The sequence below is a fragment of the Aulonocara sp. 'chitande type north' Nkhata Bay genome, linkage group LG1, assembly GCF_057382095.1.
Source record: "Aulonocara sp. 'chitande type north' Nkhata Bay isolate Kocher_YH1m ecotype deep benthic linkage group LG1, A_spYH_male_GT1.1, whole genome shotgun sequence".
NCBI classification, from domain to species: Eukaryota; Metazoa; Chordata; class Actinopteri; order Cichliformes; family Cichlidae; genus Aulonocara; species Aulonocara sp. 'chitande type north' Nkhata Bay.
Window position 1 is genome coordinate 711,461 of NC_141344.1, and position 25,963 is coordinate 737,423.

Sequence of the window (25,963 nt, forward strand, 5' to 3'; positions counted from 1 at the left end):
GCCTGGGTCCTTGTCACAAAACATGACATCACTCTTTTGTACATTTTAACACCATTTAATCCCCACATTTGTGAAAGAAAAGAAAAACACTTTTTTGAAAAGTCTGTAACAAAACCATCAAATCTGATAAAGTTTATTTAAATGCTGCAAAAGAAGAATGGATTGGAATAAAAAAAATACATATCCTAACCTGAATTACTAATAATGAATGATGCTCATAGTGAGTAAAAAGTAAACTGAGTGCATTTTTTGGACAGAGATTCACTTTGAATGTGTGTGTTTAATATAATACAGATGCATAAAAAACACTCCAAAACAGAATAAATTATTACAAATAAATTATTACAAAATATTTTTTTAAAAATGTAAAAATGGAGGCAACTTTGCCTGTGGTAGAATGTATACCATGCATGAAAACATCTTTACTGCAGAAACTAATTTTGTGTTGTAAGATTTATGAGTTTCATGCTTTCATGGTGGTCCTTAGGAGAGCTTGACATTTTTCTCAGCTGGTCCACACTGTAAAAAGTTTGAGAAACACTGATAAGTGTGTGTGTGCTTTTGGAAAACATTTAAAGCTGCAGTACAGAATCTTTGAAACAAGCTTAAAAATTTTTAGAAACAGAGCATCTGCTTCTCTTTACAGCTCCTCGCTCCACCAGGGCTGTTTGGCTCTTTCTGATAGTGAGCACATGTGATGCACGTACTGCGGCAGTCATACAGACAACTGGACGGTCCAAAAGTTGGCCGACCTATTACTGGCTGAGGTTTTAGTAGAGCTGTGGCTGAACCCCATTAAAATATATCATTAATTTTAATCTCCCCGATCAATGATAATGTTATGTTGGAATGTTGTTAAAGAGGGTCAAAAAGGTTTCAACCCAGTTTGTTTAGCAGATTCTGTTTAGTAGCTTTAATACAGGGAGGACACAACTTCCAGACTGTGAGTAAAATCAGGTTTTTCTCTTTGTCAGTTTAACAGTTCTGTTGTGCCTGTCACTGCTCCCTGTCTGTTTGCTTACCTGGTTCTTCCTGACCTTGTACTTTCTCCTCACGTTCCCTCTTTCCTCTCTCCCCCTTTGGACTGACAATCATACACAAATAGATTCAATTAGATGAAAAATTACATTAATATGAAAAAATACTATTAAGATCAATAACAAAAAATCCTCTCTCAGTGTACTTTCAGTCAAAAGGAAAATAACCAAACCACATGAACATCTAATAAAAGATATAAATATTGAAACACTGATCCAACATTATTCTTGATTGACGGATCATTTGATTTTACACTCTTACCTGAATGTGGCTCCTTTTTTGAAAAAACGCCCTTATATCCATTATGAACCTGGCTGTCTCTCTGTACACACACACACACACACACACACACACACACACACACACACACACACACACACACACAACAGGAGTTATAAGGTTAATGGGCATTCAGTCAGTTAGTATTCATTTCAAACAGGACAGTAGTAACAACAGCAGGCTGCGGACAATTTAAAGTTTTAGATTTTAAAAAGGCTGTATACATTTCAATGGGAGCAACAGGACAGTCAAATGTCGCTGAATTTACCACAGAGCAGGACGGATTGTAGGGTAGCAAACAATGTTGGAAAACACATTTTCAACACTGCAGGTTACCTAGTGTAATGTTTTTCAGCTAAAAAGAAACATGTTCTGACTCCTACCTAACTATATAAAGAGTAACTGAAGGTTAAATGCAGCTAATATGTCCTGTTTTAAGCCAGGCACTTACACCTCCGCTCTGCTGCGTCTCAGCCACCATGGCAGCAACGGTGCTAGAGCCAGAGCAGGGGAGAGGAGAGCTGGAACAAACCATTTTGGGAGGGGGGTTATCTATACTTTTGTTGTTAAAATGTTACGTCTCAAACAAGTACAGTACTGTATGCTTTTTATATCTTTAGTAGTGTGTCACACAAACAGCAAATATTGTCAAAAAAACGTAGGAAATCTTTGGGGGTGCATAGATTCATTTTGGGGGTGCTGAAAATGAATCTAAGCTGCTGAAGCACTCCCAAAAATGGGCTAAAATCGCAACCAACGGAATTGAGTCAGCTCATTTATCTTTGCTGTCTTATCTGAATAAGAGGAGAATATATTCTCCTAAAAACAAAGAGATTTTTGTTTTTACGAAGCAGTTTCTTTGTAACCGACAAGCAGGGTTTCAAAGGATGTGTGCTATGTTGTGTTTAGTGATTGTGGAGGTCAAAAAAGATTTGAAACATCTCCTGCTGATGTATTCCAGGTGTACTGAATGACCATCTGCCGTGTTTGCATATATTTTCTCTTTCACCATAAGTCTGTCTAATGAGAATGAGTAAAGCAAACTAAAGAGGTCAGTGAACCCTTCTTAAGTTGAATTTATTTGATTTGTAATTTAAACCGTTAGTGTTAGTGTGCCTGTGTGGTGTATGGAGCACGCCAACAAACTGAGCTCTGTGAAACTAAATACTGCTAAATGATTAAAATCCAGGCCTTTGCTGACAAAGGTGATAAAAAGTTTTTGTTTGTTTTTGTTTGACAACAGTTTTTTTTAAAAATATCTATTTTTTTTTATAAATTTATGAAAACAGAAACCCTCATAGAGGAGACAGCCATAAACCAATGAGCAACATGAACAAAATGTGTAACACTGATCCTCTGTGAGGCTAAAACACAAAGGAGTGCTTGTTCTGCCTCCATTACAGTACACTTTATGAAGTTTATTGTCTGAAACAGAGACAGCATTTACTCCCCCTCCCCCAGCTGTGGGACAGGGGGCGCCTCCGAGCTGATAAACTTCCATAGAAATCAGACTGGGGTTAATTATTCCGACTGGATACATCCTGAATAAACTCTGTCACAGTTTGTGTGTGAAGCTGCCTTCGGTGTGAATCCTGAACACACACGAGAACAATGTGGAAACACACTGCGAAGGTTATGCAGCCACGCACACACACACACAGGGGAGAATGTGTGCTCTGAAGCCTCTCTGTGTTCGCCCTGAGTGTTGGACATTTATTTTTCCTTTATATATTATTCAAGTTCTGGTAATTAATTCAGGATATCATGTCAAGATGTAGGAAATCAGTCCGAGCTGTTTCTGGTCTGCGTTTGATTAGGCAGCAGCCCGGACCTGGACGGCTCTTCTCTGAAGACAGACTGAAACACTTACGTGGCATCCCGTCGGCTGGAGAGCATCAGCCCGGCTCTGCTCACCATGCTGAAGCACTTAGGCTGCATCCGATTGGCTGGCTGGAATTATTTCTGTTTAGTGCCGATATAAGAATGAACCACATGAACGCGGAGAGAGAAAGTTGATTGTCTCTGGTTTTAGGGAGAACGACTGAGAGAGCCTCACAGAACTCTTCCTTCTGATCAGATGAAGTCAGATGTTGTTGGAGGAATGATCCTAGGTCGCTTTCCGCCAATCAGCGTTCCCCCTCAGCTCTGTGAGGATCAATAACCTCGGTCGCATGATGGCGAGGAGTCATTTCAGCCCCTTTTAGTCAGATCTGCTCCCATCTTCAGGCGACACAATAAAAATGTCAGTCAGAGCGCCGAGTGCAGCGGGAGAGGGCTGCAGGCAGGTAATGACCGTGTGTGTGTGTGTGTGTAATTTATTGAAGGAAGTGTTTCTGTATCCTCGCAGAGCCGCGGCGAGGCGGAGATCTCCATCGCAGTGATAATTTGTGGTTGTTAAAGTGACACAGTGTTGGAGGATGGAGGAGACGAGGAATGTGGGGGCCAGACCTGACAATTAAAGCTCCGTATATCACCCCCTCCCTCCGAGGAGGGACGGGGGAGAGGCCAGGACGGCTCAGGACACACACACACACATATATACACACAGTCACACACAGATACACACCCCCTCTTTGACAGGTTTATAAAAACACACTCAGTGACAGTGGAGGACGTCCAAGCACACACACGCCAGACACATGACGTCTTGATGCACGCTCAATCATCCAGGTAAGGAAATTCAGTGGGGGAAATGTTTTGTCACTCATCCAAGTGGCTTCTTTACTCTCAGAGGTGCAAAACTACAATGTTGGGCTGTTGAAGGTAAAACAAAACAAAACAAAATAAGAAGAATGTTTAAAAACGACAGAGAAAAAACGATGAATTTGCACAAAAATATTCAAACCTAAGAATTTTTGAAGTAAAAAAAAATTGTAATCTGAAAAATTCAAACTTTCTTTCTCTGAGCATTGCACCCCGTGCCACCCATCCCTCCCGACACACACACCATAAAAAATTTGTTTTCTTTTAAGGGCAGTTGAAAACAGGCAAGGGCTGTGTGCTAACTGAAGCTACACATCTGGGATTATTTGCTCCATCCCAGTTACAGTTGTTTGATGAGAGAGGTTCACCAGTTTTGCTCTATGAGTCGGAGAAACGAGTAGATTCAGGCTGAAAAAGACAGCTAAATGTTGAATGATTTATAAATAGCAATAGGAATAAATGATTCTTATGTTTAGCTTTCTAAAAGAATCAATACGATTATTAACGACGGTGCCATACCAGACAGTGAACGGCATGAAGCAGCAGCTGAGATAAAAGCCTATAATATATAAATATTATATTATATATTATATATATTATTATATTATATTATAGTATAAATTCTATTCATATTCTAATATTTACGTCCAACTGGAAAATTACTTATGTGCTGTTATTTTTGTATTTTGTAATTTGGTAATGAAATTATATTTGGTCATTTGTTAATGTGTTTATGTGGCTTCTTTTTGCTCCTTTTTTTAATGATCATGTGCACTGAATTACCCTCTGCCTTGTTTGTGTATATTTCTCTTTTAGCCCAAGAGGCCGGCAGACAGCGCTCACACTGTGAGTTTCATTTTTTCTCCCTGTCATGAAATTTGACTGAAAAGCTTCACATCTGTCGGGAAGACAAATACTTTCCTCTTTTAACTTAAATGGGTTGATTTTGACATTATTGTAGCTGTGTGATGTACAGGACACAAACCGAGATCTCGGACTCACTGAACATTGGGACATTTTGTGAATTTCTTGTATTAGTTGTTTTAAGCCTTTATAGCCAATGGGAGCGCCCGTCTGTGTAACTATTTTTAAATTTCAGTAGAATTGCAACCAAATACATTAGAATAATAATTCCTTTTTGCACACAAAATGGGAGGAGCCGCACTTACATATCACCCGTTCAATAAATCCCAAGTCACTGTTTCCTTCCACTAATGAGTTTGCGTTCATTGACCTCCAAAGCCTGTCACACCTCCACTGGTGCTGTTGAAAAATCACCTTTGACTTTCTGTGAAGCAGTTTTTGGGACACTGAGAATTTAGATTGTATTGTTGGAAATTGTTTGTTTTCAAATTCAAATTCAAATTTTTATTTGTCACGTACACAGTCATACACAGTACGATATGTAGTGAAATGCTTGGACAACTGCTCGTGACCTAAAGAGAACAAAAAAGGAAAAGGCTATGAATAAGATAGGAAATAAATATGAAAAATTAAAAAGGGTAAATTTAACTAGGAAGGAATAAAATATAAATTAAGGTTAAAAATGAAATAACTGTACAACACAAATTAGAATGAAGGGTAAATTTAACTGGGAAGAATAAGATAAAATATATAAATTAAAGTTGAAAATAAAATAACTGTACAACAAAATACACAATATAGAACTATATAAGAATGTATGAAGAAATCTAAATATAAATAAATATATACACAATAACAGCAGCTGTACAAGTATTAACCGGAAATGAAGAATATAGTGACCAGTGTTGTGCAAAACCAAAGTCCAGAAAGTCCAGTGTGTGTGTAAGAACCATATGTGTGGGTCAGTACTGTGTGGTGGTGTGATTGAGAGACCGTATCGCCTGCAGGAAGAAGCTCCTCCTCAGTCTCTCTGTGTTGGTCTTCAGGGAGCGGAATCGCTTTCCTGACCTCAACAGAGAGAACAGTCTGTTGTTGGGATGGCTGAGGTCCTTCACCATCTTCCTGGCCTTGGTCCAGCACCGCCTGCTGTAGATTGAGTGCAGGTCAGGGAGCTCGGAGCGGATGGTGCGCTCAGCTGACCGCACAACCCTCTCTAGAGCTCGTCTGTCCTGCATGGTGCTGTTCCCGAACCAGGTTAAGATGTTTCCCGCCAGGATGCTCTCGATGGTGCAGGAGTAAAAGTTCCTGAGCACCTTGGAGGGCAGTTGGAAGTCTCTCAAGTCTCTCTCAACTACATCAAGTTTTGATGTAGTTGTTGTTTTTTTTCAAATTGTACACAGTTATACCAATTTTAATTTTTGCTACAGTTTATAAAAATGAGTATTTCTCAAAAAAATGAAAATATAAAAACGCTCAAAATAAATCTCCTCTGATTTAATGCTATCTCGTGCAACCTTTTTTCATACACTTCAGTATTTCCTGTATCTAGAAAAAATATGTGTTAACAAAACAAATAAGATTTTCAGTGCCTTTGTGGTTTATTGCACTTTTAGTCATTTATGTAGTTACTAATGGACTTACATATATATATTAATAAAATCTGGGACATAAAGGTTGTATTGATGCATAGCAAATTGAAATGCTCCAAAAAAATAAGCTCTGGCAGACTTTGATGGTTTACAGTATTTCTGTATTCTGCCATCTTTATCATATATATGCACATATGTGTCTGAAAATAAGCAAGGTCACATCTCTTAAATTGAAATTACTTAGTTTGTACTGTGTTAGTGTACCAGTATAGTGTATGGGGCACGCCAACAAACTGAGCTCTGTAAAGCTGTAAATACTATTAATTAAATAAAATCTTGGCCATCCTACCATTACATCACTTCTGCTAAACAGAGGTTGTAAAAGGTGCGGTCTAACCTTAAGGACCTTTGCTCCGGTGGGATTTATGTTCGTCAGCAGAGTTTTTACTGCGACGGTTGCCGAGTGCTCAGATCGGCTTCTTTGGGAACATTTTCTCTTTTCATTTCACATGGTAAATTTTTTTTTGAGACTACGAGTTTGTGCACATTTTCAAGCAAAAGTGTGAATGGTGTGCTCGAGTCATGTGATTAAAGAACAGAATAGGAGGCGGTTCACTCTCGCCTGGTTGCTGAAACCTATTAAATCAATGACCTGCGGGAGATCGCTCGGACCGGCAGACAGACTCCTCGTTTCTACTGCTGCAGACTTTCTGCATCAGTGTGTGTTTGACTTGTGTTCTGGATGCGTGTTGAGTGTGTCGGTGCGTTCTGCTCATGTGTAACTGCCGCACCTCTGTAACGCACACACCGTCCAGGAGTGTCAACTCAGGAGAGCTGTTGGCTTCCTCTGACCTTTATAGCTTCCCCTGCTGTGTGTGTGTGTGTGTGTGTGCGTGTGTGTGTGTGTGTGTGTGTGTGTGTGTGTGTGTGTGTGTGTGTGTGTGTGTGTGTGTGTGTGTGTGTGTGCAGCTCCAGTCAGATGCAAACATACATGCAGGCATGTGTTCGCAGCGGATTCTCTGTTTCTTTTATTTGCTGTAATTGGAAAATAATTCAGACCATGTCAGCGAGAATCGATTAATGAAAAGACAGAGGGAGTCATTAAAGGCAATAAAGAGGGAGAGGTTATGATGAAGATGGCATCATGGAGAGACACAGAGGAGACTGTGTGTGTGTGTGTTCATGCTACAGTATTTTAATGTGAAAAGATCAAATAAAGCTGAACAGAAGTGATTGTTTCTCTCTCTGGAAGCAAAGAAACAAAATGCATTTTTAAAGCTTTAAAGACTGACAGAAGTATTTTAATATTTCTTTCTCATAATGTTTGGAGTGAAAAGAGCCCGGCGGCGACGCGCTGAATCATTCGGATCATTCAAAGGCTGATTATACGACAGCGCTGCGCTAAAATACCTGCAGTCCTTTAATAGCACAGGAGCCTACCACTCATCTGAGCACCATAAAGCTGCCACGGGAAACAATACTGCTCCTCTCCTCAGCGCCGAGGTTAATGGCAAATGGGGCTATGGCTGCCGGTGATATTGTTGGATAAATGATTATTGATTAGGTAAAGGTTGAGCTAATCATTAGGCTTCATCCATTTTACGGACTCTCTCCATGACCTTTCTACCGGGCCCTCTTGGATCACCGGGATATCTCCATGCAATGATTTGATAGGGCACAGAGGAGGAGGAGAAGGAGGAGCAGCGCTGATCTGATGGAGGACAGTTACTCCACCTGTTCACCAAACATCCAGCTCCTTAAAGACCTGATATATAAATACAGGACAGGAAATGTGATTTTTACGCAGAGCTGATGCACACTCAGGTTAAATTAATTAATTAATAGACTTTAGTCTTTATTGTCATTGTCACAGGTACAACGAAACTGAAAGTGTTCTCCGATCAGTGCATCATGCATAAAAATATGAAATTTAAATAAAATCAAAATAAAATACTGTACTAATAAGAATACTATACCTAGACAATGGCCTGAGCCCCATGCACAAACAAACATTCACAAACCTTGGTCAGTGCATAGATCATTTCAAGAGCGGCGTAGTGATCAGTATTTTGTAGCAGCACTCAGACGTGTTTTTGCAGTTGAGTAAAAGCTGTGTTTGAGTGTATTTGTCCTTTCACTGATTGCTCTGTACAAACAGGGAGTGGCTGGGTGTGCGGTGTCTTTTGAGACAGCGTGGGGAGAGGGCAGCCAGTGACCCTCTGGGTGGTGTTAATGACCCTCTGGGGTGCTTTCCTCTAACAATCCTAATTTTTTTTACCTTTCAATAAAGAATTAGTTTACAAAACTGGCACGAACAGCTGGATGTTTGTCTGTTTTTAAATTAAGCAGCTCATTTTTTATCTGGTGTACCTGCAGAGGTGGAAACTGTTTCTCTTTTGAGATGTTTTAATACAGAGTAAAAGTAATATTTAAAATAGTTAAGAGCCTTTTTCTTTTTCATTTTATGCCCTTCTTTAATACCTGACTCTTCACAATAATCTAAAGTATTTGTGCCTCGAGTCCTCGTCGGACCCACATGTGCAGCTGTGAGTCTGCAGCTGTTCTCCAGTGTTTTCTGCAAGCGTGCAGCTGAGGGGAAAACACCCGACGTGAAACATCCGCTCTGAAACCCCGACATGGTGACGAGGAAATGCTTTGCTCCTAACAGCTCTATTTATTGAATTGAAGCAAATATTCCTGGCAGCGGGATGCTAACGAAAGCCAGAGTTGAGCTCACATCTGCAGCCAATCAGAGCCCTGCGTTCCTTCTTCCTTTCATTTGTCCACAGAGCCGAGCGCCGGGAAACACACTGTTTATTTGAAGTAATACTTAACTGCGACTACTGCATGCAGGGTTTCTTCTCCTGCTCTCATGACTACACCCATGCACATTTATGAAAACGTCACTCTGAGACGCAGGGACTCCAGAACATCAGCGAGTAGAAGAAGAACAGCTGGTTTGTCTTTGATGATGTCACTGTGTACGCAGACATTGAGAACATCCACGAAGACTGGGACAGTGAGTGGAAGTCAGATTAAAGGTTCCTGAATAATGAACTTGAATATTTGAAGGCGGACACCTCAGTCACAGCACACCTGTCTGGATCCATCCATCACAGATTATTCTGGTACCTCCTGCTGAAGTTACCTGAGATCAGGTGTGGTGTCTGTCAGGTGGCTTCAGCTGTTCTGCAGTAACTGAACCTTTTTTTTGTTCCGTCTCCCTCCCTCCCCTCCCTCTGTCAGCGGGTTCTTCATGTTAAATAGGGAGTTCTTCGTTCCCCACTGTTGCTTGCTCACAGGGGGCTGTCTGTTTGTTTCTCTCTATTGTTGTCTTTACCTTACAACATGAAGCACCTTGAGGCGACTGCTGTTCTGATTTGCATGTGAAGTTGAATAAAGTTGAATGAGCTTCGATCTGCAGTCAGATAAGAATCTGTTTCACGTTGTTGGATATTACGCTTCATTCTATCGCTCACCTGCTCACAGAGAGACAAAATCAGCTCAGTAACGAAGACCTGCAGCTGAGGTCACATGACTGCGGCACACTGCTGACTTACGGTGGGATTTTCCTGCTTTGTCTTTGATCCTGGTTTATAATATTTTCACAGCTTTAAGAAAATAAGAAGATATTTAACTGTGTAAAACACACACACACAGTTTTCAGTAAAGAGGTTTCATTTTATTGTTTTTGATTTTTACTATTCCTGCGCTCAGGGCACGCTCACTAACACAGTCCAGCTTCACTTCCTGATTAATAAAAAACTATGAATTATTATCAGATTACTGTTTTTCTGATCTCCTTCAGCCTCGGTTGAAGAGCAGCGGGAAACAGATGAATGTAAACTGCAGCTCAGAGAATAAGGACTTTTATTGTGAGATCATCACGTTACCCCTCACAGGTCCTGACCCTGTCCTCTGAGTAAATGTGCAACTTGACATAAAAACATAACTAATATGAAAAATAAAACTGACCTCCTGTATGACTGTTTGAATCAGCCTACAGACACACGGCTGCAGAGGAGGGCTGCGGCCTGCAGTCGCTCACCTCGAGACGACAAGGGGTCGGTGACGGTTCAGGTCAGGCTGTTTGACCCGTGTGTGCTACAGAGGAACAAGCAGATTTTTAACGCTCCCCTTGGTTCTCCTGTAGCACCTCCACCCAGGCGTATGTGGCGCTCGGCTTCACTGTGACTGCAACGGGAGACGAGGCCAGGCCGTCTGCTGAGTAGTTAATGTTGCTGATCAATTTAAATTTTGTTTAATTTTATTTTTCTGAATCAAGTCGGTCAAAAAAATGTTTATAGTGTGAATAAGAATTTATTTTTTTGATTTCAGACAAACTGATGCTCTTTAAGTGTAGTAGTAGTATTTTAGAGAGTTGCAGTACTACTACATGCACTTTAAATCTGTTACAGACTAAAAAACAATCTTAATAAAGTTATTCTTTGTTTTTTGTTTTCTTTAATGTTAATAAGGACACAATGTTATGCAGAGATGCACGTGTAATAACAACTTTATAGACAAATGATACTATTTACAGTCTCAGGGGGAGTGGGGGAGGGGCGTAACAGGAAGTGTCAAAGTAGCGTCACAAAGGAGCAGCAAGCAGGGGCGGGCCTTGGGCGGTGCTACCTGTGATTGGCAGATCTCCACCTCACTTGTCTGGTTTCATAAAACTAAGGTTGACACAATGACAGGACTGCACTTAGGCCCCGCCCATCTTTGGTGCCACGCCAGCTTCCGTACAAGCACCGAGCCCGGGGTCAGAGCCGTTATCCGGTCCATCTGGACTGCAGTGCTGCTGCCTGAAGCTGAAGGGTTCAGACTATCCTCTGATCATTCCAGGACACATTAGTGTGAGCTCATACAGTTATACCTGTGTCTTCAGGCTACACCCGGGTCAAAGCCAATTCATCTGCACTTCCCATCACTTCTCCGAGCCAAGAAAAGAAATCCCTGACACTTGGAGTATTGTTCCTCGGCTCGTTTTTTCTTCTATCACTTACTCCTCATCCTTTCTTCACCTCTCATACCCCTGCCATATTTCATTTAAATATTTCATCTAGTTGTCTTGCGGCTTCTGCGGCTTGCCAAGTGTCATCTGGATCGCAGCGACGACATGAAAGTGGAGCAGAGAACTGCGAGAGCGGGAAGAGCGGCGGCTCGGTCGGCTCTGAAACGTCTGCTGGTGATAAGAAGTGAAAAGGTAGAGAAGACGGGGGAGTGATAACTAATGTACTTCCTGTGTACTTCCTCCTCTCTGCTGTCATCTCCACCCAAACACACACACACTCACTCAGACTGAGAGATTTAACGATGTGTGTGTGAGTCTGATGTGAAAGTGGAGTAGTGCGTGATGCGCGAAAATTCTACTCAGCAAGCAGCAGCGTGTCCGCTGGCCTTACAGGTTTGCACGTGTGTGTGCCCTCATACCTCCAGCTGAGGTCTCCCAAATCTGTGCACACCACAGAAGAAGAAGCCAGGGCGGTCCTCGTGCTGTAGTTGAACTGCGAGAAAGACAAACACGCTTCAGCTTTTAACGCGTTTCTCCGCGCTGGCGTGTAGCTTGCCGGACGCCTCGACATGCACCGCCTCCCTTTACAGCGCCATAAAGCGAGGTGTAACAGGGCAGCAGCTGTGTTCCTACAGAGTGTGAATGAAATTCATGTTGCTGCTGCAAGGTGTGTTTCATACACAAGGAAGCAGAACGTGTGTTCAAAGGCAGACGCCCCCTTTATCACCCAAACATGTATTTGTATCAAATAAACGTAGAACAGCTCAAACTGACGTCTTGAGCTTTGACCGAACCGGCGTGCCACTGCCTCCTGAAAACCTGATGATCCAGAATCTCTTTGTTCCTTTTGTTGTTCAGAAACGTCAGGACCAGCTCATTATTGCTTCAGTTTTGTCACAGTGAAGAATTTTCTGCAACATTTCCCGTGAGCATATACGTAAAACCAGTTTGTATCTGAAAAATAAAGTTTTAGATCCAAGGAGACATCAGCTCGTCACTGATGTTTGATTTATAACACACAAGCTGATGTGTCATCCTTACAGAGAAATCATGTTTTCTAATGGTAATATAACAGTAATACCACGCTGTGTGTGTGTGTGTGTGTGTGTGTGTGTGTGTGTGTGTGTGTGTGTGTGTGTGTGTGTGTGTGTGTGTGTGTGTGTGTGTGGCAAATATAAACACACACACTGTGAGGTTTCTGTTCCGCTTGCCAGGCTGCTCGCTGACCCCCCACAAGTGTGTTTGGCCTTTCAACTTTGCACTTCCCCCTCAGGAGAAAAGCTCTGCTCTCTGCAGAAGCTCTGAACATCCCAACACACACACACTGATCTGGCCTTTGAGTGAGTGGATTTAGCTTTGCGGGGTGACTGCAGTCAGACTTGTGGTCACCGGAGTTACAGATAAAGGGATGTGTCACTGCCTCCGTGTGTGTGTGTGTGCGCGCGCTACTGGACGGACACGTGCACAGAGCTGGCACTGAGCTCCTGAGTCCTCAGCTTAGCACTTGATCCTCTCTCTGGGAGGCTGACACCTCAGACAGAAAGCCTTTACAAACTCCTCTGGACTACACACACACACACACACACACACACACACACTGACACACACACACACTGACACACACACACACTCACACACACACTGACACACACACACTCACACACACTGACACACACACACACTCACACATACACACACACTGACACACACACACACTGACACACACACACACACACACACACACTCACACACACACTGACACACACACACACACACACACACACACACACACACACTGACACACACACACTCACACACACTCACACACACTCACACACACTCACACACACTCACACACAGCACATCACTGAGCGTGGTCAGAGGCATGATGATGGCGATCTGCTGGTCAGCACATGTCTGCCGTCTCCGCGCTTCGTCGCCGTCTGTCCGCGCAGATCAAACTCAACCTCTGAGCGTTTGAGGAGCAGGCGGCGTACGGAAGCCTCCGCGTTCCTGAACGTGCCAGAGCTACGAGTCCTTGCTCTGTGCTGAAGTGGAAAATCATTTGAGCAGATTGACCTCTCGTCTTCTGGCCCCGGGGCAGGGCACACCGCTGGCCGTTTCAGCCCCAGCGCCAAAGCACTAATTCAGGCAGGCGTGGAGCAGCCGTGACACCGACGTAGATGTCAAAGCAGATAGAAAGCGCAGAGGCCCGAGGGCCCCAGCTGCCCGTCACTGAGGAGAAAGTGTGGCCGGTGCACCCCGGGGTGCCTGCATTTAACACAGAGACAGGGTATCACTTCAGAGTGTGTGTGTGTGTGTGTGTGGGGGGGGGGGGGGGCAGCAGGCTGACGTGCAGCAGAAGATTTTCTCACTGGCTGAGAAACGCTGTTGATAAATGTGAGGCTGGATTCACTCGGTCTCTTTAAACCTGTCGATATTTATCAGAGGCACCGTGATGAGTCCGTGTCTCACAGCTGTGCTCAGCAGTATTCATAGTTTCCAGTATTCCAGTCGTAGATTTCAATCTTGACTTTTTCAAATTTGTGGCATTAAACTGAATTTAAAAAAAACTTTTGTGGGAGCTATATTGCAACCAGTGGTAATTTAACCAGAACTGGTTTTTTTCCCCAATTTATTCTGATCATGTAAAAAATACAGAACAAAAAAGGTTTAAAAACCTTAAACACACTCAGCTGTCTTCAGAGACAGAGCAGAACCTAACACCGTCAGGTGGAGGGAGGAGCGCCGATGTGTTAGGAGCGGAGCGCTCTGCAGTGTTTCAGGTTTTCAGACACATTTCTACAAAATTCATATATTGAAAGATCATCAGTGTTTCCTTCATAATATTGACATTTGTGTTAAAACGAAGCCATTAATATGCCTCAGATCTGCGGGAACACAGTCCCAGCTTACAGCAGTGATTTTTCCTCCATTTACACAAGTTGTAAACACAAGAAAAGTCACCTCTGGATTTAAAGCACGAGTCCCTTCTGAACTCTGTACTGCACTTCACTGGACTCCATTTTCATTATGCTGTAATGATGCTGTCTTCCCTTCAGGAAGTGACTGGTGCCTCTAAACGAGGAGGGAGGGCTGGCTGAGAGTGGCACCACCACCGTCTCATTGAACATAATTAATAAAAGCAGCCTGTTCCAGTTTAAGAGGCTGATTAATGCCACAGTTACACGACAGCACAGAGTGCACACACAGTATGTGCCTTAACTGCCATAATGTAATAATAAGAATAACTGTATTTGTACAGCACTGTTACAAAGTGTTTCACAGTTTGACAAAAATTACACATTAAAATTAAGCGTACACAATCAAACATACAACACACATGGTCTAATACACATTCTCATGCACACACACACACAAACATTAGAAGAGCCAAAAAGCTAAGAAGCTAATGTAAGAATAGGTTTTCAGAGGTCGTTTAAAAGATTCGACCTGAATGGGGTGAGGAAGGCTGCTCTAAGGATCAGGAGCTACAGACTGAAAGTGTGATCACCTCTGGATTTAAAACCACAGTGCGAGACAGTCAGGAGACCTGATCAGAAGATCGGAGAGGCCCGCTGGTGTTTAATGATATACAAAGTCCATGAAGAGCTTGTTATGTCATTAATAACAGTGTGACACGATCGTGCAGGGAGGTGAAGAAAGAGGAGGGGCGATGCCATGAAGGCCAGAATTCTGTGATGTTTCTTGAATGATATGAAAAAAAGACTGGATGAGCTTTGAGATGTGAGATTTCAGACGCTGGTCAGAAATAATGCTGAGGTTCTGCGCAGATGATCAGTCCTGACTGACCTCCTTGGAGAAGCTCTGAGGGCTGAGTACAAGAACTTCAGCTTACCAGGACTGAGATGGAGGAAATCTCCAGGCAGACCCGGACCACCGGCACAGAGGTCAGAGGTCACTGTCACAGTCCTTTCGGAGACCCAAAGAGTAGCCAGGTGTCATGTTCCTGGGTCATGCGACCCAGTGTTTCTGAGTTTCATGTTGTGTTGATATTTCATCTGTATTCCAGTTTCTTTTCAGTTATCTAGTTATTCAGCCATGTTTAGTTTGCAGTTTAGTTCATGGTTTATCAGGTTCCCCTGTGTGTCATGTCTACGTCTCCATGTTTCCTGTTTTACTTTGAAAGAATCCAGTATGTTCTTTGTTCATTGTATTTAGTTTCCCTTCCCCTGCCCTGTCATTAGGTTCATGTGTGTCAGTAGTGTTCCCGTGTGTTAAAGTTCCCATTGTTGTTTATTGTGTCTTGTGCAGTGTTGGTCAAGTTACTTGAAAAAAGTAATCAGTAACTAATTACTGATTACTTCCCCAAAAAGTAATCCCGTTACTTTAATGATTACTTATTTTCAAAAGTAATTAATTACTTAGTTACTTAGTTACTTTTTAAAAACACGATTTACAACCTGAATAGGTGATAAAGCGATAGATCTTTCAGCCCAATTCTACTTTTTCTACATAATCCATCATACTAGGGCTGCTCGATTATGGCAAAAATGATAATCACGATTATTTTCACTGAAATTGAGATCTCGATTATTTGACGATATTTATTTAACCCTTTAAGACCTACTATACAAACAAGTCCGCCAGAGCTTATATTATTTTTTTACATGTTGTAGTGCCATTTGTGGGAGCATTTCAAGTTGCTATACATCAATACAACTTTTATAGCCCATATTTTAATAATATGTATGCATTAAGTCCATAGTAACTACATTAATTGCAAAAAAGTGCAATAAACTACAAAAAAATTAAAAATTGTTTTTGTTTTTTTTTACATATATCTCTACTTGGAGAAATTTAAGAGGTTTATCCCTCAAAACTTTAAATACAAAAAAGTTGCAAAAAATAGTTTACAACAACAGGAAATTTATTTTGAGTGTCTTCATAGTTTTATTTTGGAGATACAGCAATTTTTATATACTGCAGGAAAAACAAAAAAACAATCCTATGATGCAAATTTGCAAAGAAAACAGCATGTGCATCAAAATAAACTATTTCCAGCAGTGCAATTTGAGTTCTAAGCATCCCAGAAACTATTGAGAAAAGTCAAACATGACTTATAAAAGCACCAGTATAGGCTTTTAAGGCCTACAAGTAAAAAACTACATTTTCCGCGAAAATGACGTCACTTCCGGTTTCGGGCAGGAAATGGCGGACATGTGCGAAGTGTTACGAACAGCTGATCGGATCGGCAAAACGTGTTTCTGGAATATTATGTTTTTGTTCATGCAAGCGCTTTTTATGCAATTTTTGCAAAGCTATATGTGGAAGGAAACCATGACCTAGGACAAGCTGATGGCATAAGATGTAAGTACAACTCCTCCAGTTTCATATGCAAAAAAAAATTGCGCTAGCTTACGCGGTTCAGGTTCTACAGGGATTTAAAAATAGTTACACAAAACAGAGCGTGCTGCTCTGACCGGCTTTAAAGGGTTAATAATAACAATGTATTGAATAATGACTTTTAAAAATAATATAAAATAGTGTGCAACACCACTGAAGTTTTTTTTTACCTCTCTTTTCAACCAACGGCAGTCACTCTCCTCTCCAAATAACTTCTGCTTAGCTTTCCGAGCTTCCCTCGGGTCCTCTTAATCAGCGGTCTCCAACCTTTTTTGTGCCACGGACCGGTTTATGCCCGACAATATTTTCACGGACCGGCCTTTAAGGTGTCGCGGATAAATACAACAAAATAAAACTAGTACCGGTACCGTAAAAAAGAAGATTTATTCATAACACAGGTGAAAAGACCCAGGAAAACCGACTTAACAATCAAAACGATAACAAAATAACGCTGAAAACCGATAAAAACCCTGAAAACCAGACATTTCATACCTGAGCCTCAACTCTCGCGGCCCGATACCAAACGACTCACGGACTGGTACCGGTCCAAGGCCCGGGGATTGGGGACCGCTGCTCTTAATTGTTGTGACACGTGTTCGAAATGCAGAGAGGTGCGCTCGATTTGCCACACGAAGCAGCGCGAGAGTAAAGCATGAGGGAGGGGCTAATAATCGGCTCAGTCATTTTTAATGATCGTTGAAAGCCCAGATTGTAACCGTGATTAAAATTCGATTAATTGAGCAGCCCTAATGTGTGTATGTGTTAGTCCCCATAGGGAAATAGTTCCTCTGCATTTAACCCATTCACCCAGTGAAGCAGTGGGCAGCCATCAATGCAGCGCCCGGGGAGCAGTGTGTAGGGACGGTACCCTGCTCAGGGGCACCTCAGGGTAGCCATTCAGTGGAGTCGAACCCCCGACCTTCCGATCATGGGGCCACCACGCTTCCTACGGAGCTATCCGTCATGCTGGCCTCCACCAGCATGATGGGCAGCATCATGCTGGTGGAGGCCAGCATGACTGTTGGCTTCACCCTCAACTCTTCAACCACCCTCGTCTTTTCTCCCCTTTTCTTTTTCTATTCCTCTGCTTTTTTGCATAATGCAGGTAATAATGTGAATAAACAAATAAATAAATACAGTGCTCATACTGTCAAAGCTGATGTGCTTGGCACAACAAAGCATGCGGACCATGATTCTGCTTCCAAACGTGCCGGACAAAAAGAGATGACGTTTGGATGACATCATTATGTCGTTAGATGCTTTATGAAGCAATCTGTGGTATCTTAGGTCTTCTGTATCTGTTTGTATCACCCAATATGTGCAGAGATGATCGTTATATCATACTTAATATTAGCGATGGCTAGGGATGGGTACCGGTATCCGTTGCCATTATGGCACTGGTTCTGACATAAACGGTAGTAACCAGACCGAAAAGCAGCGCACATTTCGGTGCTTTATTTCGGTGCTTTTTTTTTCCAGTGATGTCATACACTTTGGATTCTAGCCAATCATTTTACCTTTTCAAGGATAGTAGGCGGGCCCAGGTACGTACGTTCTTTTAGAGCAGAGCTACAGATTAAAAATGCCCAAAGCGAAGCGGTCAAAGTCTGGCTGTACTTCACAGCAAAAGATGCAAACTCAGCAGCCTGCAACAAGTGCTTTAAGGTGATACTGTGCAAAGGAGGTAACTCCTTGAATATGATGAAACACCTGGCGACGCATAGCGTTTTTTTAAAAGCCAAGAAATACACCGTATGTGATAGCTTGCTGCGAGACCTCACACCCTGCACGTCTACTGCGCTTGTGGTGCCTGTTATTGGACCCGGAGTTAGCAACATCTCCCAAGAACCCAAGGAGGAGAGTCCTGGCCCCTAGCCCTGCCAGTGTAGCAGAAATGATGAGGATGATGATGCAGCAGCAGCCGTTCCTCTCTGCGTGAGTAGCTTAATGTTGTTTGTGTGTAATTTACGTTGAGTAGGCTAACCACGTTATTACATTAATGCATGTAAGGTGAACTAGCAAACATCATCATAGCTACATGCGGCTGTCTTCTTGTTTGATGGCAGATACTCCCTTCACCCTGGCCAAAAAGGCTAAAATGACCAAAGAAAAAGTGGAAAAAAGCTAAATATGAGAGGTTTTTGGACAAAGTTTGTGTTTTTTCCATTGATTAAGCACTGCTTCCAGCCAAGAGTGATACTATATAACCCCTATAGCTGCAGAAAAGGCTAACATTATTATCTTTTTACAAAAAAACAGCTACACATGAGAGGTTTTTGGACAAAGTTTGTGTTCTCCATTCTTTAAGCACCGGTTCGAGCACCATTTAAGCACCGGCACCATTTCAAAAGTACCGGTTTGGCACTGGTATCAGATAAAACCTAAACAATACCCATCCCTAGAGATGGCTGGTGAATATTAAGTATGACAGTGGGAATAGTGCACTCAGTGTTGTCGAAGGCTGCACCAGCTGTAAGCAGTTGATGGGCCACAGTTTTCTCTGGGATTTAAGAAACGAGTTGAAGTTTGCAAAAGGACCTGCAATTAGTAATGATCTAAACCAGCGGATCACCCAGATGATCGTGACTGACTGATAACGGAGAAGTCAGGGGAGATGACCAGTAGAAACTCATGAAGAGCTCTGGGAGGAATAGTGTCCAAGGGGCAGGAAACAAGCAGAGTAGGTTGAGCCACACTGAACCTGTACGCACTGAGGAATGTAAACTCAAAATAAATAAGTATCTTACGTCTGCCTTTAAAGCCCTTAAAATGAATCAAATCTAAGTGTGTGCGGATGGTCAATGGATGTTTGATAGTTGGTCAATGGATGTTCGATAGTTGGTCAATGGATGGTCGATAGATGGTAGATGGACAGTCGATGGATGGTCGATGTATGTTCAATAGATGGTTGATGGACGGTCAATGGATGGTTGATGGATGATGGACAGTTGATGAATGGTAGATGGACGGTTGATGGTAGATAGATGGACGAGTGATGGATGGTTGATGGATGATGTATGTTCAATAGATGGTAGATGGACGGTCAATGGATGGTTGATGGATGTTCAATGGATGGTCGATGTATGTATGTACATCTTTCAGCGCAAATTTTGACGTAGACATGGCTAACCCACATCAGATCTAAGAGGCAGACAGTGTTTGATGGGAGGCGTTTGGGAGGAAGAGATTTCCTTTCACCTGTCAGCCACACTGGGTATTTGAGTTTTTCATTAAATTGAAAATTGAAACATTCAGCTGGAAAAGTTTAATCAGGGAGGGACGCTGCAGTATCTGAACATCTCTTCATCGCATGTATGAAAAATAATCTCTCTGCATTGAACTCCTAACATCCACCTGGTCAGCAAATGGAAAGACTGTGTACAGGTGTACGAGAAACAGTAAATGGTTTTTAAATAATCTGCTTGTTTAGTGAGCGGACAAAACCAGCCAAACCAAATGGTTACTGAAAGCTGGAGTAAGTTATTGTGTTACACTCACTCAAAAAATTATTATATATTTTTACCCCTCAGTAAACATGTGAGTAAAATGCAACTGAAATATATAATATCAAAGTTTATTTATTCCAGTAATTAATCATTAAAGTTTATTTGATATAAACTGACTGCACACGAGTCAAGGAAATTTATTTTACCACGATTCATTCAAAGGAAATTTTTTCTCAGTACTTTTACATGTAATTAAATTACCAAAAGCCAGGGTTTTGGGCAGATTTTTTTGTGCTGTGGCCTAAATCACCCTGATATATTAGAATTAGAGAAAGACCTGAACTGTTTTAGCAAACATCTGAGCTTTTTTTGACGCATGTGAGACAGAGTGAATATTTCCTGTTTTGCAAAAAGAATATATTTAATAATAAAAATGAATTATCCGGGTTAGTCTTCGGATTTTGGTCGTGTTGTGTCTAACGGCGACTGAGACCTCAGGGGGTTCATTTAGGCCTGTGATGGAGCCCCTGAGCATGGCTTTGAGAAACCCCCCATGTTTGCAAGCGGCTCAGTAATGGAGCACAGTGGCCTGAAGTCTGTCCTAATGACTGTAACACATGTGCGTCTGGCTCTCAGCCCTCTCATTAACGTCACTGGACACTGTATACTCTGACTGTGTGTGGATGATCTCATCTCCTCTCAGAGTGCTCCGCCCGTGGCTGTGGATGTGTCTGTATTTACGTGCGCACCCACTCACGGCACTGGTGCGGACGCTGTGTCGAGGAGGCCGCTCGTACCCGGAGACAGCGATCGCGTCTCCTGCAGGAGCTCCATTCATGTTTTAATGTTTTTCTCAGTGTTCCACTCCACAGTGAAAGGAAACAGAAATGTTTCTGTTTCCTTTTGTTTTGCTTACAGATGTTGAAGCTCCACTTTATGAATATGTGTGTGTGTGTGTGTGTGTGTGTGTGTGTGTGTGTGTGTGTGTGTGTGTGTGTGTGTGTGTGGTAAACAGGGTGGCTTGCTCTGTGGAAGAAGGAATTTCCCCCAGCAGTCCCCATCAGTAATAGTGCCTGTAATGAGCTGCAGCTGTCAGCCTGGTTTCTGCACACACACACACTTCCACAGAAAACACACACTCGCAGTGAGGAGGAAGCAGTGAGTCACTCAGCGGTGCGCCGTCTTACTGTACGCTGATAAAAACAAAGTCATCAGACACACAAACTCTTCCTGAGAAATACCTGCAGCCAAAAATATCCTCACCGCACTGCCGTAAAAACACACATTTTCCTGCCTGTTCTCCATTGTGTGTGGTTGTGTGTTAAATGTTTTAACGTCGCTTCATTTTTTTACCTTTTAGCGTGAGCGTTAGAGGAGTCAGAGTGACGGCTCGGCGGCTGCAAGGACACAAAGAAACGCTTCAGATGATTTTCCTCCTCTAACGATCCTCGTGCAGCGAGCAGATTCTCATTTCACTAAATTTTTAATTCTCCGTCCTGCCAGAAAAAAACCCAGCACAGCTGACTGAAACGTGCTCTGAAGCAAGGACGCGTCTCTGCTCGGCCGACAGGAAATCTGAATGAACGCGTCCCGTCCTCTCTGAGTTTCAATCGAGTCCAGTTTATCCAGTTTGATTTTTTTAAAAACAAGTCAAAATTTGAAAAAAAAAACAAATGCACCTCTGCCACCAATAAACCAGAGACAAACAACGAACAATATCACTTTTAAATATTTGTTAATATGAAAATACAGTTTTTCTCTCATATGTCTGGCAAGCAGGAGGCTGAGACTGGTGGTGTATTTTTCTGACTGGTTTCCAGTTAGAGCAGGGAGAGAATCCCGGGAACACAGATCCATATGACACGAGCAGTAACCTCTGACCCCTGTCCACGACTGAAAGGGACACCCAGCTTCATCCTCAAGACCTGCTGCCTCATTTTTATCACTTTTCTTTGCATTCATAAAAATTCATGTTCCTGGGGGAGGAACCCTCCGCCCAGCAGCAGTTGTGAAGCTGAGATGTGGAACGGCGAGGAGCTTTTAAAAGCTGCCGAGGGGTTTAACAAGTTCCCAGTTTGTTTCTGATCAGGTCTGTTAGAAAAAGCCTCTCTGAGCGCCGCTCGAGCATGCTTCCCCCGATCGTGGGGAGCATTTTTTCTGTTCTTAATGCCGAGTTCACAGTTTGGATTTGTGGGGAATCATCTGAAGGCTTCAGCCTGACCTGCACCCTCCCCCCAACAAACCAACATAAAGATGATGAAGACGATGAAGACGATGAAGACAACGATAAAACTTCGAGCGGCGACTTTGTGTTCCCGCTGAGCCTCGGCTCGGTTTGCGACCTACCCGGCCCTCCGTCTGTGACCTCTGCCGGGTTTTATCTGGTTCCAGTTGAACGTTGGAGATCAGACTTTAATTTTGAAGGCGCAGCGCGGGACAGTGATGAATAGGCTGCATCAAGGAGGGCTTAAATTACCCCACTCCCTGGTGGCAGCACTGACCAGAGGAGAGCAGAGGGGTGTGTGCGTGTGTGTGTGGTGACCTAATAACAGCAGACAGAGAAAGAAAGAGGGCTGGTCAGCACTTGCCCCCTCAACCCTGCTAGCTCCGCAACTCACCCACAGAGGAAGAGGAGGAGTGAGGACAGTGTGGGTGGGGGTGTCTGTGTGTGTGTGTGTGGGGGGGGGGGGGGGGGGGGGGGGGGGCTACCTGCCCCTTCAGCTCCTTCTGTGGGAGTTAGGGAGCTCTCAGGTGGAGAGCCTGTCCTGTTTTGGTTTCATGCAAATATGATTTTTTTCTCTTCTCTGTAAAATAAAAGCACAAGCTTGCCAGGTTTCTTTTTGTTGTCTTTTATTTTGGAGGCGGCGGCCGAGACGGTGGGATGAAGCAGCTGGTCTCAGACTGCGAGGGGCCTGCAGAGATTATTGGTCTCATTTTTAGGAACAGATAACGAGAGAAATTCCATCTGTGCTGAATTTAAGTTTCCTGATTTTTAACCATTTTACTGGAAAAATGTTTGCAAATGGATCTACCAGAAACTGATCAGTTTACTAGAAGATCATTAATAAACTGATCAATTTGATTTCTGTGTGAACATTAAAATTATTTTCAGTCTTTAAAAATATCAACAAACTGTGTTTGAGTCATTTTAAACTGTGAATACTAAAAAACTGCTGAGAGTTTTGATTTTGGATGTCAGTTTAAGTGAGCTCAGAGCTCCGTGAACACTTTCGTCCGTTGTTTTTATTCATGTATCATTTTCACCCAGCTCACAAATCTGTGTGTGTGTGTGTGTGTGTGCGCGCGCGCGCGCGCGCGCGCGTGAATTAACAAAACAAACCCATAAAAACGTCACCTCCATCAGTGACCCCGGACAGGTTTCTGAGTTTTTGCGTTGTTTTAAAAAAAGAACAAACTGGAATCTGCGCAAAAACTGCGTAAAATCCGACCCGTACACACACGCGCACGCAGTAAGGCGTGTGTGTCGATTTTCCCCGCATGCTTAAAAAACCATTAAAAAACTTTTCTGTCTCTAACTTTGAAAATCATTTCCTGTTTTCCAAATAACTGCGGATGTTCCGCACATTTATGCCGCATTTTTTCAGAATAAATCTGTCACGTGCACGCGCAGCAGAAAAGGCTGCGGACATCTGACGTTTCCTCACAGATGAACCCGCCGCGATACATGTCCTCACCCCCCCTCCACAACAACAATAGTAATGATTATTATCATTATTATTATTATAGTTATAATTATTATCATTAATATATTTAATAATAACTATTATTCTAATAATAATTATTATTATATCAATAATTATAATTATTTTATACTGACATTATTACTAATATTATGAATAATTTTAGTATAACAATAATTATTGTGATTGTTTGTATTATTGTAATATGTAATTAATATTATTCTTTTTTTTTGTTGTTGTAGAGAGAGGAGCAGGCAGGCGGCTGTGCGGCGCGCGCTGATGTTTTCACGTGAAACAAAAAGTTTAAACCAAATTAAAAATAAATAAAAGTCCAAATTTAAATGAAGCTGCTGAGAAACTTTAAAATCAGAAGAAAAACAATCTGAAAAAATTACTTTGATTTCAACATCTCACACACACACACAGTGCACAGAATCAGCTAACATCTGTGTGCACATCTGCCGCAGTTTGACTTGCAGACTAAAAGTACCTTTAAAAGTGTTAAGGCTACGCTTTCTACAAACACACAGCTGATCGGAGTAATCAGATTACTCTCAAACATGTGAAATATCTTTGAATAAAATCTAAAAATGTGTTTGTTCGCTTTCAGTTTGGTCACGTGAGGGTTAAACTTTGTTTCCCTCATAAACACGCGCGTGTTTAGTGAGTGTGTGCGTGTGTGTGTGTGTGTCCTCTCCGCGTGGCTCCGTGTTTCTCTGATTCACAGAAGAAGAAACGCAGCTTTGATTTCCCAAAGTGGACCGTGTCAGTCAGCGCGTGCGCGTAGTGGGAGTGGTGTGTGTGTGTGTGTGTGTGTGTGTGTGTGTGTGTGTGTGTGTGTGTGTGTGTGTGACACTGATGGATGCGCCAATGGAGAGACGGACAGATGCTGGGGCGGATCTAACGGAGCAGCAGCAGCTCGCGCTCAGTCCGACACACACACGGGACACTCACCGGGTCTGCGCGAAGATCCGAGCGCCGGAAAACCTCCTCCTCCAAACTTTGCTCTCGTCCGCGAGCGGCTCCGCGCCTCCTCACCGTGGCCTCACCTGAGGGAGCTCACCTGCGCGCGGACACGGCTCCTTGTTCTAGCAGGAGCGCAGAGGGAGGCGCTCCTGGGCAGAAGGAGCAAGTCTCAACGGCAGCCCGAGCCTCCTCCTCCTCATGCACATTATTGCAAGCAGGGAGATCCAATCAAGCACGCATCTCATCGATTCACGCGCACACGGTGAGTGAGGGACTTGTCTTCAGCGGATTTTTCAAAGCGGACAAACACCTCCTCCGGTCCTCCGCTCCTCCGCTCCCGGTGCAGAAGCAGTTTTCTCTGGATGTTTGTTCCCGCTCTGAAGAAGTGCGCGTGATCACCTGGAGGCACGCGGCGAAGTCCCAGCCCGCAAAGTAAGTGTGTGTGTGTGTTTGTGTGTGTGTGTGTGTGTGAGAGAGAGAGAGAGAGAGAGAGAGAGAGAGGGAGAGAGGAGGTCGGGAGGAGGGAGCTACGTGACGCCGCTCAGCGCGGAGCTTGAACCGGAGACGAAGCGCCGCTCAGTGCGCGCGCGGCAGGTTTGCGGACTTTGACTGACGCAGTCCTCCGGTTTGTCCTCCGGTTTTGTCCCCGCAGCTCGCCTGTTGCAGCTCGGACTCATCGGCGACTCAAGAGGCGGAGCTGCTCCTCCTGCTGCTGCCGGAGCGGCGCGCCGAGGCTCGGCCACGGACCGGGACTCCCGCCGGTCTTCCGTCACCTCTTTAAATCTCCTTTCTGCAGTTTTTGCCCCCCCCCCCGCTCCCCACGCACCCTCCCCGCTCTATGCGGGAGTCCTGAGAGCAGCGGGGGGGCACATTGCCGGAGCTCCGCGGAGCCCCCGGGCTGCCTCGGATCAGCGCCGACTCAGAGCGACTCTCCGCCGGACTCCTGAGCCGACATGCCGCGGAGGAAGCAGCAAGCGCCGCGGCGCGCCGCAG

General features: G+C 43.4%; 1 protein-coding gene and 1 long non-coding RNA gene across 3 annotated transcripts in view; one reads left to right on the top strand and one right to left on the bottom strand.

The window, feature by feature from the left end:
• On the bottom strand, positions 1-25,695 carry LOC147338422 (uncharacterized). The gene is made up of 4 exons (XR_015126331.1): positions 24,959-25,695; positions 1,300-1,360; positions 1,023-1,084; positions 1-519 (listed from the first exon to the last, which is right to left on the bottom strand). It is a non-coding gene; the product is annotated as an uncharacterized LOC147338422 (long non-coding RNA).
• tshz3b (teashirt zinc finger homeobox 3b) overlaps positions 24,954-25,963 on the top strand; it is a 29,271-nt gene continuing 28,261 nt past the window's right edge. The window contains exons 1-2 of one of the 2 annotated variants that reach the window (XM_086271439.1): positions 24,954-25,402; positions 25,623-25,963. In XM_086271439.1, the coding sequence (XP_086127565.1) occupies positions 25,924-25,963 (40 nt within the window). In that variant the 5' untranslated portion in view covers positions 24,954-25,402; positions 25,623-25,923. Of the gene's footprint in view, positions 25,403-25,454 lie in introns of those variants that run through there. The other variant, XM_086272180.1, reaches the window with a different exon arrangement.